At 36.9% G+C, this 13,944-nt stretch overlaps 1 protein-coding gene across 1 annotated transcript in view; it reads left to right on the top strand.

Annotated features, from left to right (window-relative positions):
* Positions 1-1,122: 1,122 nt before the first annotated feature.
* The window catches only part of LOC100267296 (chloroplast envelope membrane protein), a 50,574-nt gene continuing 37,752 nt past the window's right edge, over positions 1,123-13,944 (top strand). Inside the window, exons 1-3 of the mRNA XM_002266994.4 lie at positions 1,123-1,971; positions 2,067-2,152; positions 3,114-3,287. Coding sequence (XP_002267030.2) covers positions 1,390-1,971; positions 2,067-2,152; positions 3,114-3,287 — 842 coding nt within the window. The 5' untranslated portion in view covers positions 1,123-1,389. The remainder of the gene's footprint in view (positions 1,972-2,066; positions 2,153-3,113; positions 3,288-13,944) is intronic.

Raw genomic sequence — 13,944 nt, 5'->3', positions numbered from 1 at the left:
ATAATCTAATAAATAAATAAATACTAATATTTTAAATAATATTGATTTCAAATATATATATATATATAATTTTTTTTGTATTCATAATATTTTATATTCATAATATTTATAATATTTATATTATGGATTTCATTTTTTATATTTTATATTTTTATTTTTTTTTATAGAATATTAAACCTAAATTTTAAAATAAAAAATAAAAATAAAGAAACACTATCCACATTTGTTGAAACCAAATTTTTTGCTTTCTTCAAAATTAAAACAAAAAAATAATATAAAAAAATTAACTTACCTTTAATTTTATTCAACAAAAAATTAGTAATGATAATTTTTTAAGAGTATTTAATTTTATTTGAAGGTAAGTAAAATTAAAATTTTAAAAGTGTTTACACTAAATTTTTAAATATAAATTCATAATTCTCGTCATCATACATTTATATTTAAAAAAGAAAAAAGAAAAACTAATGTTGTTTTCATTAAATATGTATAAAAGTATATTTTTGTTTAATTAAAAACTTAAACCATTAAAATTGTTTTTATTTTTAATAAATAATGTTTTAAAAAGTACATTATGTGTATTTTATTGACATATTATTTAATCATTGTTGTCAAAGTTATAACAATGACGGTAAAAAACTAAATAAGCTAACATATTCTATCACGTAGAATGATATTTTTAATTATTAACATTATTATTTTTAAGAAAAAATAATGTTATTATTTTCAGTAGCATGTTTAATGTAGATGTTGAAGTGGTGATGAATAATAAATGGACTAACACATTTTTTTTTTTATAGTGGTATTTTTAATTATTAGCATTGTAACTTTTTAGGTAAAAATAATGTTATTATTTTCGGTTGTATGTTTGATATAAAGGTTGAAGCGATGATAAAGGATGTGATAACTCCATAGATAGGGTCCAATTTAGTGTACGTGTCAGTTTAGATGGTAGCTTAACCCCGCTTAGTGGAAAATAGTATTAAAAGCGTACATAAAATTATTATTTTTATGTATGAAATGAGAATTATTTTTGAAGCCTAGATGAAAACTAATTGTCATGGATGGTACATGTTTCAATAATTCCTTCATAGTATATTTTGGGCAGATGGCACGAGGTGGGATTCAATCCAAACCCATGGGTCCCATACATACCAACAAAAGCAGAAAAAGGGTAAGCAGGTGATTCAAGCCCAAAAATAGGTTTATCTTTCTGCTTAAAACCGTTATCCTCACCCGCTCCACCGCTGGGTACGGTTGAGAGCTGTTCATTCATGGGTTTAGGGTTTTCAAACATTGGCAATGAAAATGGTGTAAGACGCTAAGACCCCAAAAGCATTATCGATTGGTAGCTTGAAAAATGCGGGCGCATGTCCCCAAATTGATTAATTGATGAGCACTTCAATGGTCTTATGTGAAAACTTAATCTTCATCCGCCGCAGCTCATTTCACTCCCACACCCACGGTCTGTCGCTGCCTCAATTCACCGACTCAACGAGAGGAACGAGGAGGCGGCGGCCGCTTGGGTTGGTGCATTCCACAAGGCCAAGGAGGAGCTGGTGGCAGAAGTTCTTCGACGACGATGGCAATTGGCTTGGCCTCAAAGATGGGGACATGGTGGATTTGGAGGAGAGCTCCAGCGAAGAAGAGGACTTGTCCGAGACCCAAAAGTTTGAAGCCTGGAAAAGGAGAGCAGAGGCCATTTTGGAGCTCAGGGAAGCCCAAGAAGATATAAGGAATCAAGAGGGTAGGAGGTGGGAGGACTGGCTTGTGGAAGGGTCTACTGATTCTCATTCTGATTCTGATTGGGTTGCTGGCAGTCATACCGGGGATGAAGGAGGAGACGGCGGTGATTTGGGTGGGATCATTCCGGACAAGGGTTTTGTTGAGTCTGTGAGGGATTTGGTTCTGGGAAGGGAAGATGATGAGTTGCTGTATGAAGACCGGGTTTTCCGCTATGCGTCTTTCAATTCAGTATGTGCATTCTACATTTTTATTTGCAAATTTTGATTTACATTTGAAACATATAATTTGAAAATTGCTAACCTGTTTCTGTTTTGTTGCTGCAGGCTAAATTTTTGGCTGTGTTGTTGATAATACCATGGGCATTAGATTTTGTGGTTCATGATTACGTCCTCATGCCTTTTTTAGACAGGTAATTGCTGTGACTCAATGGTTTTAGCGCTTGTGATTTCTGTCATACGTGAAGAAAATATGAGAGGTACCATTTTTTTTCTTTGGTCTCTCTTTCTCCATGTTTGCTTTTGGGTGAGAAAGATTGCCAATTAACCTACTTTAGAGCGAGATGCTATGAATTCCTACAGGGACCATTAGTAGTAACACATTATCAATCCCTCGAGTTCAAGGGGCATGTCTGTTACTAGATTTTATTTGCACTGGACAAAGGGAACATCCTAGTCTGTTTCTCAAGCATAGTGACGGTCTATTTTGAAATAGAATTCTCTCTACTATATCTACTGCAGATGAATTTGTGTGGTCCTGTTTACAATCCTTTTATGGTATTACTACCTGTACTATGTTTAGGTGCATATGCTTTAATATTCAGTTTTGCATTAATAGGTTTGCGAAAATTCCTTGAATTTGGTTGCACACTGTGGACGGCTTTTTGTTGGGCTAGTAGGCTCCCCATCATTCAATTTTTGCATCTCGTATTGTTTGTTTCTCCATTATTTTTTTTTTCTCTTTGTGTGTTCTTCAGGTGGATTTGTGTTTATTTAAAACAATTTTTTTTTTTTTTGTCTTCCAAAAGATAGAAATTAAGTTATGAGGGTTTTTATCATGAAATTCACGTATTCCTCTTCTCCCTTGACCCCTATTCCACTGTACCCTTCCTGTTTAGATGATGCATTACCAGTTACACAGATGTACTCACAGCTTTGTTCTTTAGTTTTGTGCTAAAAGGTTTATTGTTTCTTTTTGTTAAAATTTGATGAAGATGTTAATTCTAGTTATCCTAACAGAAGCGAAAGATATGTTAGGATATTCCATTCTCCATAATTAACTGGTACTTGAGAATTTACTCTATTAATGGTAGTGGTGTACTAGAACCTCTAAATTTCCAAGTGTGGATCAAGTGACCACCATGTTGTGAACAGGTATGTAAAGACTGTACCACTTGCCGCAAAGATGCTTGATGTAAGAAGACATCAAAAGCTTGAAATGGTTAAAGAATTAAAAATTGAGAGAGCAAGATTTCGGCTTGAGGTAGAGATTGGTAAATCTCCCCCTCTTTCAGATGATGAGGTTTGGCTGGAGTTAAGGCATAAAGCGTAAGACAAACACTTTTTTCTGTAATAATTTTATTGTCCTTTTCTTTATTCTATTGATTTTTTTTTAATTTTTATTTTATACTGTAATAAAGATGAGTGTTATTAACACGTATATAAATAGGCTATTTGTATTTGTGTGTTACTGAAACTCATCAACAATATCAAACCCATACCCTAACAACCAGGAATCTAGCTATGCATCACACCCTCACTGTTATTACAAACAGTGCCTGGACAATCTGCACCAAATATTCATTACTATATTGATTAGTATTGAATTTGGAAGAAAAATTGGATAGTATTTTATTTTTAAAAAAATTTGGTTTACATCCATAACTTAAATACTAAATTTAGCAACTAACCAATGTACAAAATATCATCCGATATTCTCTCTAATTCAAACCAGAAATAAAATCAAATTTAAACACACTAGCACTTATCCCAACGAAACAACCTAGAATAATAGGACTCAGTCAAGTCTTATCTTTTGGTTTTATTTTAAATTCAAACTCCTAAAAATCTAAGACTTATCCAAACTAAACAACCTAGAATAATAGGACTCAATCAAGCCTTATCTTTTGGTTTTATTTTAAATTCAAATGCCTAAAGAACCTACAGTTTCAACACTACCCCTCAAATTGAGGAATAGATATTAATAATTCCCAGTTTGCTTATAAGGGAATCAATATGCTGTCTTGGTAGAGCTTTTGTAAGAATGTCTACAATTTGAAGCTTGGTAGGTGTGTACTACAGTAAAACCTCTCCATTCTCAATTTTCTCCTTAATGAAATGTCAGTCTATTTTCACATGTTTGGTTCTATCATGACGAACTGGATTATGGGAGATGCTGATGCTTGCTTGATTATCACAAAACATTTTCATTGGAAACTCGGTTGAAATCTTCAACTCCTCCATCACACGTTTTAGCCATAGCCCTTCACATACACCAAGTGCAATATTCCAACACTCAGCTTCTGCGCTACTTCGAGTCACTACAAATTGCTTCTTACTTCTCCAAGCAACCAAATTACCCCATACGTAGGTACAATAGCCCGAGGTGGACCTTCTATCATTCACGGAACCTACCCAATCTGCGTCAGAATATACTTCGATTCCTCGTCTGGTACTTTTGCCAAAAAATAACCCATTTCCAAGTGTCATTTTCAAGTATTGAAGAATTCTATGAACTGCATTGAGATGTTCTTCAATGGGAGCGTGCATGAATTGACTAACCACACTAACAAGAAAGGCTATGTTTAGCCTAGTATGGGATAAATAGATCAACTTCCCAACGAGCCTTTGGTATTGACCCTTGTCAACCGAAGGGCTTTCTTCTTCGTCCCTAAGCTTGCCATTTTGCTCCATAGGTGTGTTCGCTGGTCTACATTCGAGCGTACCGGTTTCCTCTAAAAGATCAAAGACATAGTTTCGTTGAGAGACTGATATTCCACTCGAAGTTTGAGCCACCTCCATGCCATGGAAGTACCTAAGAGTTCCCAAGTCCTTGATTTTGAATTCTCGTGAGAGGGCGTTTTTCAGTTTTATCATTTCTGCTTCATTATCACTTGTAAGAATTATGTCATCCACATAGATGATAAGAATGACTATCTTCCCATTTGATGAATGTTTGAAAAACATTGTATGATCTGATTGTCCCTAATTGTATCCAACTTTCTTAATAGTTGAAGTAAAACAACCAAACTAGACCCTTATTGCTTTAGGCCATACAGAGATTTCTTTAACCCGCACACTCGATTCTTTTTTTCAGCATCTTTGAATCTTGGTGGAATATCCATGTAGACTTCTTCATTGAGATCATCATTTAGAAATGCATTTTTTTACGTCTAACTGATGCAGAGACCAATCATTGTTGACTGCAATGGAGAGTAGAACTCGAACGGTGTTGAGTTTCACAATTGGACCAAACTTTTCCTAAGAATCTACTCCATACGTTTGCATAAATCCCTTAGCCACCAATCTTGCCTTGTATTTGTCAATGTTCCATCAGCTTTATATTTCACATTGAAAATCCACTTGCATTTGATTGTAGATTTTCCCAAAGGCAATTCAGTTAATTCCCAGGTTCCATTTTTCTCAAGAGCTTTAATCTCCTCGTGCATAGCTGCCTTCCAATTTGGATGTTGTAATACCTTATAAATGTCCCTGGGTATATCCACTTTAGAAAGATTAGTAGTAAGTGCTCGAAACTGTGGAGATAATCTTTCATAGAAAACAAAATCTGCAATAGGATGTGTGGAACACGATCTAACCCCTTTCTGAAATGCAATAGGAACATCCAAATCATTTAATACACCTGGATTAGTATCAGTTACTGTGTTACCTGAATTATGGTCATGAGGATCCGGATTAGGTTCAGTTAACTGACTGTGTGCAGAGGGCATGGGAGTTTCTATATCCCTGACAACTTTTCTTCTGGAATAAACCTGAAGCTTTGAGGTCAAATTTGCTAGAAGATTGGTTGCAGAATCTGGCTCTGGGGTCGAATCTGCTGGAAAATTAGGTGCAGAATCTAGTTCTAGGGTCAAATCTGCTGGAAGATTGGGTGCAGAATTTGGTTTGAAGGGAACAACAGTGGTTTCAGGGCTGGAATAAATGCTGTTACAGGGGTTGTTGAGGTGGCAGATTAAAAAACTGGGGCTGGAAGAGCAATATTAGTTGGAAGACCAATATCTCAAAATTGATCTGAGCTGGAATTCCATGAAATCTCCCCCTGAAGCTCAGTTTTGGGAAAATTGGCTTGATGCTCAAGGAATGTTACATCCATAGAAATATAAAACCTTATTGTAATTGGTGAGTAGTAACATTTATAACCTTTTTGGGTTGAAGAATATCCTAGGAAAAGACATTTGAGGGCTCTTGGATCTAGTTTTGTTCTGTTTTGAGCATAAGTGTTGACAAAAACGCTGCAACCAAAAGTTTTGGAGGAAGGGATGACACTAGTTGAATGTTAGGGTAGCAATTTTTTAGGACTTCAATGGGAGTTTGGTATTGTAATATACTCTAGTGGGCATTCTGTTTATCAAGTATAATGCATTGAGAATGGCTTCCCCCAAAAATATTTGAGAACATTTGTCGTGGACATAAGGGATTGAGCAACTTCTAACAGATGATGATTTTTTCTTTCTGAAGTTCCATTTTGTTGTGGTGTAGCAATGCATGAGCTTTGATGAATGATGCCATGTTCATGAAGATAGAGTCCAAGGATTGAATTGAAGTATTCAGTACCATTGTCAATGCGAAAAATTTGGATTTTGGTTTGGGATTGAGTGTTAATCATGGCGTTAAAATTTTTGAAAATCTCTTTTGTTTCATATTTTTCTTTTAACTAATACACCCAACATATTCGTGTATGATTGTTAATAAATGAGATGAACCACTTAGAGCCTGTTACGTTGCAAATATTGGATGATCCCCATAAATCATTGTGTATGAGCGAAAAAGTATGAGGCCCTTCCCCTTTTAGATTTGAAAACATGTGGTTGAAAGTGGAAGGTGTTAAGGAGCTTATGAAGTCTTGGTGGGAGGGGGTTAGTTTCAGTGGATCAGCAAGCTTTGTTTTGGCTGAAAAAATAAAAGTTCTGAAGGCTAAGCTGAAGGAGTGGAATAGAGAATCATTTGGCAGGATTGAGCTCAGAAAAAATGTTGCATTGGAGCAGGTACAGTTCTGGGATGCAAGGGAGAAAATTAGCAGACTGAACTTGGAAGAGCTGGAAGCTAGGAAAGAAGCGAGGGAAGATTATAAAAAATGGGTTTTATTTGAAGAAATCAGTTGGAGGCAAAAATCTAGGGAAGTGTGGCTGAAAGAGGGGGATAGAAATACAGGTTACTTCCACAAAATGGCTAATGCCCACAGGAGGAGGAATAATGTGGACAGAATCAAGATTAATGGAGCTTGGTGCATAGAGGAGAATGAAATTAGGGAAGGGATTGGCAATGCTTTTAAGTTACTGATGTCCAGTTCGGGGGATTGGCGTCCTTCTATATCCGGGCTGCAGTTAGAGACTTTGGATCAGTCAGATGCTAGTACTTTGGAGAGCTCGTTCACGGAAGAGGAGGTGTTCAATGCATTGTTGAGTTGCAATGGGGATAAAGCTCCGGGGCCAGATGGACTTTCTATGGCTTTCTGGCAATTTGCTTGGGATTTCGTGAAGGCGGATGTGTTGAGTTTCTTCAAGGAATTCTATGAAAATGGAAAATTTGTTAAGAGCCTAAATGCAACTTTTTTGGTCTTAATTCCAAAAAAAGTGGGAGCTGAAGATTTGGGGGATTTTAGGCCTATAAGCTTGGTGGGAAGCTTGTATAAGTGGTTGGCCAAGGTCTTAGCTAATAGGCTAAAAAAGGTGGTTGGAAAGGTGATCTCCAAGGCCCAAGGGGCGTTTGTGGAAGGAAGACAAATCCTAGACGCAGTGTTGATAGCCAATGAAGCCATTGATTCGACTCTGAAAAATAATGAGAGTGCCATCTTGTGCAAATTGGACATAGAGAAGGCCTATGATAATGTGGATTGGACTTTTATTCTCACAGTTATGCAGAAAATAGGTTTTGGGGAGAAATGGATCAGATGGATAAAATGGTGCATCTCCACTGCAAGTTTTTCTGTGTTGGTCAATGGAACCCCTACAGGATTTTTCCAAAGCTCAAAGAGATTGAGGCAGGGTGATCCCCTTTCCCCTTATTTATTTGTCATAGCAATGGAGGTCTTTAGCGCTTTTCTACAAAGGGCTGTAGAGGGAGGTTATTTATCGGGGTGTAGGGTCAAGGGGAGGAGTGAAGAAGGGGCCCTTATATCCCATTTATTGTTCGCCGATGATACTCTGGTATTTTGTAAGCCGTCTCAAGACCACTTGACTCATCTTAGTTGGTTGCTTATGTGGTTTGAGGCCGCTTCGGGATTGAGAATAAATTTGGACAAAAGTGAACTCATTCCTGTAGGAAGAGTAGAGAATATGGATGACCTTGCTTGGGAGTTTGGTTGCAAAGTGGGTAGCTTGCCGTCCACATATTTGGGGATGCCCTTGGGGGCTTCTTTCAAATCAACATCAGTTTGGGATGGAGTGGAGGATAGATTCCATAAAAGGCTAGGAATGTGGAAGAGACAATACTTATCCAAGGGAGGGAGGACGACATTAATTCGAAGCACGTTATCGAATTTACCAATCTATCTTATGTCTTTGTTGTGCTTACCGAGTGTAGTCAGAAGGAGACTAGAAAAGATTCAAAGGGATTTCCTTTGGGGTGGGGGTAATTTGGAGAGAAAGCCTCATCTTGTAAGATGGGAAGTGGTGTGCTTAAGTAAGAAGAAAGGGGGCTTAGGGGTAAAAAACCTATCTATTCTCAACAAGGCTCTTCTTGCTAAATGGAACTGGCGGTTCGCTAATGAGAGAGAAGCTTTATGGAATCAAGTGATTAGAGGGAAATATGGAGAAGAGAGAGGGGGTTGGTCCTCTCGGGAAGTGAGAGAGGCTCATGGCTTGGGGTTGTGGAAAGGGATAAGGATGAACTGGGAATTAGTGAGCAATAGGTTGGTCTTCATTGTTGGTAATGGAAGGAGGGTGAGGTTTTGGAGGGATAAATGGTGTGGGGATTCTCCTTTGTGTTCGTCCTTTCCGTCTCTATTTGCTTTGACTGTTGATAAGGAAGAAAGTGTGGCAGATGTTTGGGATTCCTTGGCGGAGGGGGGATGGGGGGGTTGGAATCCTTGCTTTGTAAGAGCTTTCAATGATTGGGAGGTAGAGGAAGCGTCAAGTTTTATGGAGCGGTTACATCGTAGCAGAGTTATTGAGGATGTGGAGGACAAGGTATCCTGGACTGAAACTAAGAGTGGTAAATTCTCGGTTAAATCTCTATACTTGGCCATTGAGGCGGGGGGTTCGGCTCGGTTTCCTTCAAGCCTTATTTGGAATGTGTATGTGCAGCCTAATATTAGTTTTTTTGCATGGGAGGCTACGTGGGGTAAAGCACTAACCTTGGACAAGGTGCAGAAAAGAGGATGGGCTTTGGCAAATAGATGTTTCTTGTGTCTTGAGAATGAGGAGACCATAGACCATCTCCTTCTTCATTGCTCAAGAACAAAGGTCTTATGGGATCTTCTTTTTACTGTCTTTGGGGTATCTTGGGTGTTGCCTTGTTCTATTAAGGAAACCCTTCTAAGTTGGCATGGTTCTTTTGTGGGCAAAAAGCGTAAGAAGGTGTGGAGAGCGGCTCCTCTGCACATTTTTTGGACGGTTTGGAAGGCGAGGAATTGTTTGGCTTTCAAGGATGATATGGTGTCAATTCAAAGATTGAAATACTCCTTTATTTTTTCTCTTTGGGCGGAAACAAAATTGTTCATAGTTGATTGCCCTCTAACTATAGCTAATTTTATTGATTGGATGGGCGCTAAATAGGATTGTATGTTGGGGCTTTTTGTCTTTTAGTTTTTTGATGGAGGGTGTATAGGTTTGTTTACCTTGAGTCGCCTTCTTGGTGTCTCTTTTTTAATAGAATCTCTTTTACCTATCAAAAAAAAAAAATGAGCGAAAAAGTATGAGATTTTTGATAAGGTTGTGAAACATAAGAATTTCGACAATGTTTAGACAATTGATAGAACTCATAATGAAATGACTCTTTTAAGTTTTTCTTTTTGAATAACGATGGAAGCAACTTTTTCAAATATGGAAAGCTTGGGTGGTCTAGCCTAAAGTGTCAAACCATTATTTCATGATCACTGGAATTTGTAAAAGATGAAAGAACATTGCAGCTTGCCTTCTGAGTGTGTCCTTCTGAAGCTTTATTGTCAAAGATATTTAAACCCTCATGCTCCTAGGCACAATCAATCATTTTCACCATCTCCATTTCTTAAAATTCGCAATGATTAGGAAAGAATTTAGTAACACAGTTAAGATCTTTAGTGACTTTGTGTATAGAGAGCAGGTTACACAGCTTGGGAACATGAAGAACAAATAGCAATCTAAAGCTATTCGGAAGAATGACACTTCCTTGACTGGCCACCAGTGAGAAAGAACCATAAGCTATTTTAATTTTATAACTCTCAAAACAAGGCTGATAAGAGTGAAAGAGAGTTATATCACTGGTCATGTGATCGGATGTGTCAGAGTCGATAATCCATGGGTTTGACTTCGAAAAGCATTCAAGGCTCTGGAGCATTTACCTTTTTGGGCAACGAAACTTGATCCTATAGTGGAGGTACTTAAAGGATCACATGTGAGGAGTTTCTAAAGTAGCTTTATCTGTTCTGGATTGAAAGGTGTTTTGTTGGCTGAGTTATTGGATTGTGGTGGTTCATCATTTGTGGCACAATAACCTCAAGGTTCATTTTCTTGTGTTCTGTTACTTTTCCAAATTGGGCGGCTTCCTATGAATTTTCCAATAGGTTTCTCGAGTGTGACCAACTCGATTACAATGATCACACCACAACCTATTGGATCTCCTTCGTGAATCAAAGTGTTGAGAATTCGGTCCCTTGGTGGCTAAGGCTGATTTGTTGTTGCTTGGAAAGGACTGTGATGAGGTGTGATCCTTCATCATGACCTTCTTTTGACTATCTTCTTGCCGGACTTCAAAACACGCCTCTTAGAGTGATGGGAGTGGCTTGGTGCTAAGAACCCTTCCTCGGACTTCATCAAGATTCTTGCTGAGTCCTACCAAGAATGTGAAGATCCTTTCTTTTTCCACAATTTTCTGATATTTGTCACTAGTGCAATCCCTTTCCAATTCTTTGAACATGTCCAGTTTTTGCCAATATTGGGAGAGAATGCTATAGTATTGGGTCATGTTGAGGTCCCCTTGCTGTAATTCTAGAAGTTGGCTTTTGATTTCAAACACCTATGCTGCATTTTTGTTGTATGAAAATTTCTCCTTGGCTGCATCCTAGATTTCCTTTGCTGTCTTATAGAATAGGAATGTTTGGCTTATGTTCGTCTACATGGAATTAGTAAGCCAAGACATAATCATATTGTTATCGGAAAACTAGGTTTTGTAAGATGCATCATTCTTTGCCTGAGCTGTCTTCACGCCTGTGATGTAATCATCTTTGTCTCTCCCACATATATACATCATTACTGATTGAGACCATTGGAGATAATTCTTGCCATTTAATTTGTGGACTTTATGGTGAACGGAATTCTCAGAACCACCATTACCACCGGAATTGACAACAGTAGAATCGGAGATCACCTTCGAAGAGCTTGCTGGACCTTCACTAGTCATTGCAGTTTTCACCATGTTTAAGTTCAGATCGTGTGCTTTGATACCATATTGAATTTGGAAGAGAAACCGGATAACACTTTATTTTTTTAAAAAAATTGTTTTACATTCAGAACTTAAATACTAATTTTAGCAACTAACCAACCTACAAAATATCATTCGATATTCTCTCTAATTCAAACCAGAAATAAAATCAAATTTAAACACACTAGGACTTATCCCAACTAAACAACAATAATAGGACTCAGTCAAGCCTTATCTTTTGGTTTTATTTTAAATTCAAACTCCTAAAAATCTAAGACTTATCCAAACTAAACAACCCAGAATAATAGGACTTAATCAAGCCTTATCTCTTGGTTTTATTTTAAATTCAAACTCCTAAAAAATCTGCAGTTTCAACAATTGGTCATGTTACAATTTCATAATAAACATCAAAGTATGAAGATAGCAGCATCTTCTCTATTCAATTTTATGCTTGCTAAAAGTTTAAGATTTAGCTACCATTACGTAGTGAGTTTAGCTCTAAGATGTCTTGAACAATCAGTGCATCTCAATATCTAAATGCTGCTAACAAACTAGACTGATTCTGGAGGTACTATCTTTGATCTCAAAGGTCCACAAGTGAAAGTTGGCCCAATGTCTGGGCAATAGATAGTATGACCACACTTGACTGAGCATTTCCCCTTAAATTTTTAGTGTTTTAGGTTGTTAAAGCATGCTGCAGGCAGCTGGACATCTGAGGTTTTAGACTTATATATACTGGCTGGAGCACAAAGCCTTCTTTTTCAGTTAAAGAGATCTACTCACCACTTTTTATCCATGATCATGCAAGTGGATTTTTAAAGTATCAAGAAGATGTTTGATATTTGAATTATTCAAAAAAACTATTTGTATGCAAGAAGGTTGTTCATATTATTAAAGTGATTTACATTTCATATCAAAGCTATTGTAATGGCTAATGCAATTTTTTTCCTCTTTTTTTATAGGCACTCCTTTTGGTCTCCTAATATCTCTGCCTTGAGTAGGCAGATGAAGTAAGACGAGTGCAACTCGTGTGATTGTTGTTCCTTGTTTCAAAATCATTTTATTAGACAACATTCAGTTTTATAGAAACCCAAGAAGAGGTGTAATAGAATTTGGCAAGAAGGAATGTTGGTTTGATGGACAGCAAGAACATGCTTCATCAAGTACTAAATCAAGCATTGTGTTTGTAGCTGCTAGAAGAAAATTGGGGCAGCATGATCATCCTTCTTAAGTCAAAGGAAATACCTCATTAAGGTTAAAAACACTAGTAGTTAACAAAAAACCCTGGTGTGTCAATTCAAGTACGCCCTTCCTCACAAATCTGTAGTTTTCCCAAATAGATTAGAGATTCACATAGGATTTCTATTTACCCTTTCATAGTACCAAATATAACAACTCTTAACTCAACCCAAGCCATTAACTAGTCTTAACCTAATTGAATATATAATTGGAAAAAACTGCGAAAATATTATCGTGCATTACCCTAATTTTACTTCTTGGGTGAGATGTCAAATCTTTAAAATGTTGGGGAACAATTAAGCATGACTTGATAGTTATATCTTTAAGAGGTCTCGTAGGGGAGTTAAAGGTAGAGTCTCTGGAATCATGCTGTTCTAGCTATTGTTTGGATGGTTTGATTGGGAAGAAATGTGAGCATCTTTGATGATAAGCTAGACATAATTGACAAAGAGGGAAAGGATCCTCCTTCTGACATCTTTTGTGGGTGTCATTCACTAAATATTAAAAAGTTCACCTAGATACTCCTTTGATCTTCATTAAGTGGTTAGGGGTAGAGGAAGGGGGCAAATGTGCAATGGGATTTGAGGTTTGGGTTTGGTTGGTGTTGGTTTAAGGAAGTTCGTTTAGTAGGGAAGAGGAAACTAATTACCCCATCTCCATATATTCCTTCTTTTTGGTATAGTTTAAGGTAAAGTTCAATGAGTGTTTGTTAGAAAACTTGGGTTAGCTATGCATTCAATGGATGTTTTAAAATAGAGGTGAGATTATCAATATTTTGTAAGGCTTGTAGGATATGCACTGGTGATATTGGCAAACATTTTTGCCTTATTGGAAAGCGTAAGAGTGACTAATTTTATGTTGTCCCTCCTTGATGAAGGATGAAAGTTCTTATCTTGATTGATGGAACTGCCTAAATGAGGGAAGGGGTGAATAGATGGTCTAAGTGAGATATCCCCTAAATTAAATCTTTATATCTAGAATTCAATTATTTCAATAGTTTTATCAATATTGTTTTGAAGTTAATCAATCCAATGCACAAGTAAAATCAATCACACAAATAAACATTGGATTTAACATGGAAAAACTTTGTACTAAATTTCCTGGAAACTCTGGAGATGTAAAAGACCACGGGAGGTTAAAAAACCGCAAACAAATCCCTTAACTTTGA

Source organism: Vitis vinifera, chromosome 11 (assembly GCF_030704535.1).
Source record: "Vitis vinifera cultivar Pinot Noir 40024 chromosome 11, ASM3070453v1".
Classification (NCBI taxonomy): domain Eukaryota; kingdom Viridiplantae; phylum Streptophyta; class Magnoliopsida; order Vitales; family Vitaceae; genus Vitis; species Vitis vinifera.
Note: the sequence above shows the minus strand (reverse complement) of the source record. Positions and strands in the feature narration are given on the sequence as shown.